A 2,227-nucleotide genomic window follows, 5' to 3' on the forward strand; every position below is an offset into this window, starting at 1 on the left:
ATTCCTCACACAGAGAAGCAACCCAGTTCTGGGCTGGAGACGCGCGCGCGCGCGCGCGTCCATGTGTGTGTAAAAACGTGTTCTTAGTTTAGGCTAGATCGCTTGCAGAACTTAGAACTGGGACAAATAAGCAGCCCCTTGGGGGCTGTCTGGGGCTGAGGACGGCCCTCCCCAGAGGGCATCCCCAGGGGCAAGGTCGCCCAGTGGGGAGGGAGGGCGGAGCCTGGCAGTGACTGATGGGAAGGGACGCAGGAATAAGAGTACTAGTCTTGGGACTGCGAGGACCCCAGCGCGCAGTGGAAGCCTCTCCGTCTGGCTCCCAGTTTCTGCAGAGCCGCCCGCCGGCAGCTCGAGGGGGCGTGCTCCCTCCCGCCGCTCAGCTGGCTGCTGGCAGCTTCCAGCCCACAGCGTCCCGTCCCGTCCCGGAGGAGGCTGCGGCCGTCGCCCTGCGCCTGCGACTCCCGATCCCTGAGGTAACCCTTCTGGCTTGCCATTGAGCTAAGGTCCCTTACTGAGCCTCCTTTGGCGGCCCCAGCTTGGATTCCTAGTGTGGGTTTGTAGGTTTGTTTTCAAATATAAAGCTAGAGAGCGAATTAAAACGAGGTCGGAGTAAATGAGGCTGGGGAGTGCGTGCGTGGGCGCTGCAGTCACTTAGGAGTCCGAGGCTTCTGCGCTGCCCAGATGGTTGCCCAAGTCCGGGTAGAGAAGCTGGAGGTTTCGCGAGTCAGCCCGCGCCCTCCTTGGGGGCGCCGGGGCCCCCAGAGCGCCGACTGCCGGGGCGCAGCGGCTTCACCGCCAGGAGTCGTCCTGGCGTGCGGACGCGGGTTGTGCTGATTCTCCGAGGAGCAAAAGGCAGATGTGCCACTCGCCTGGCGCAGCACCCTGATTCCCCAGTCCCGGGCACCCGCAGTCAGAAAGAACTGTGTCTCCTCTCCAGGCACTCTGATGCTCAGAGCTTGGCCTAGGACACCTGTTCTCCCCTCCTTGGCACGCCCTGCCCTTCCCAGAAAGTCCCCTCTCACTGCAAGTCTTTTGCCCCTCAGGCAGGCAAGGGAGAAAAGGCGGGCGGGGTGGGGAGCTGGGACTGCTCGGGGGCGCAAACACTGGAGTTCTTCTCTGGTGCGCAAACTAGTTACTTTACAGTGGCGGTAGGGTGGTGCTCTGGGCTAGCAGTCTGCAGGGGTGTGGCTGGAGTAGTTGAACCAAATGTCCCTTTTCCCCCACCCCCGCAGGTCTCCAGACTCTGAAAGGCACGGAGAAGCCACCTGACCTTGCTGGAGCAGGCAGCAGCATGCAGCCGCCGCCCACCCCCTACAGAAGCGCCCTGGTGGCCCTGACCCTCGCCTGCTGTTTGGTGGGGGTCCAGGGAGAAGAGCAGGGATCCGCACAGGCTAGAGCCACTCCACCACTCTTGGGGGTCGAAGAGATGCTGACGCCCCCCACGAAGATTTCCTGGGCTCCGAGCTCCAACAGCAGCCTGCCTGGGTCCTTAGCACCTCCCCAGATGCCTAAAGGAGAGAAGACAGGGGGAGTCGCGCCACGCACCCGCTCCCCTCCCCCATGCGAAGGTTCCATTGAGATCAGGGAGACTTTCAAGTACATCAACACAGTCGTGTCTTGCCTGGTGTTCGTGCTGGGGATCATCGGAAACTCCACACTGCTGAGAATTATTTACAAAAACAAGTGTATGAGAAATGGCCCTAATATCTTGATAGCCAGCTTGGCTCTGGGAGACCTGCTGCACATCGTCATTGACATCCCCATCAATGTCTACAAGGTAAAGGGTGTCTAGTACTAAAAATACGGGAAGGGTGCTGGGTTAGCAAGGGTGGGAGTGGAGAGACTTTGGAAGGAACTTACTCAAGAAGACCCATCCCCCTCCCTCAAAAGTTAGTAATGATAAGAATCAAATTCCCTGAGGTCCTCAGAATTCCCTGCTAAGCCTAGGAAAGGTGGCGTCCCCATGCCATACCAGCAGTGTCTACATCACGTGGGAAATGATTAGAAATGAAATTTTATGGCCTCACCTCAGACCTGCTGAGTCACAAACTCTTAAGTGGAGTACAGTAATCTATACTTTAGCTACTCCTGCATGAAAGGATGCTCCAACGTCAACTTTGAAAACCCCTGCTCTTAAAGCGTCTTGTCCCTAAGTCTAGCCAAATGGAACTACTCTCAAAGGTGTAGCACTGAGGAGGATAAGTACCAGGTTCAAAACAATAAGGTC

The 2,227-nt window shown here is 57.9% G+C and overlaps 1 protein-coding gene across 1 annotated transcript in view; it reads left to right on the plus strand.

Annotated features, from left to right (window-relative positions):
• Nucleotides 1-267: 267 nt before the first annotated feature.
• EDNRB (endothelin receptor type B) overlaps nucleotides 268-2,227 on the plus strand; it is a 21,849-nt gene continuing 19,889 nt past the window's right edge. Inside the window, exons 1-2 of the mRNA XM_004680085.2 lie at nucleotides 268-473; nucleotides 1,241-1,777. Coding sequence (XP_004680142.1) covers nucleotides 1,292-1,777 — 486 coding nt within the window. The 5' untranslated portion in view covers nucleotides 268-473; nucleotides 1,241-1,291. The remainder of the gene's footprint in view (nucleotides 474-1,240; nucleotides 1,778-2,227) is intronic.

Source organism: Condylura cristata, unplaced genomic scaffold (assembly GCF_000260355.1).
Source record: "Condylura cristata isolate star-nosed mole 26May11 unplaced genomic scaffold, ConCri1.0 scaffold00010, whole genome shotgun sequence".
In the NCBI taxonomy this organism is placed as follows: Eukaryota; Metazoa; Chordata; class Mammalia; order Eulipotyphla; family Talpidae; genus Condylura; species Condylura cristata.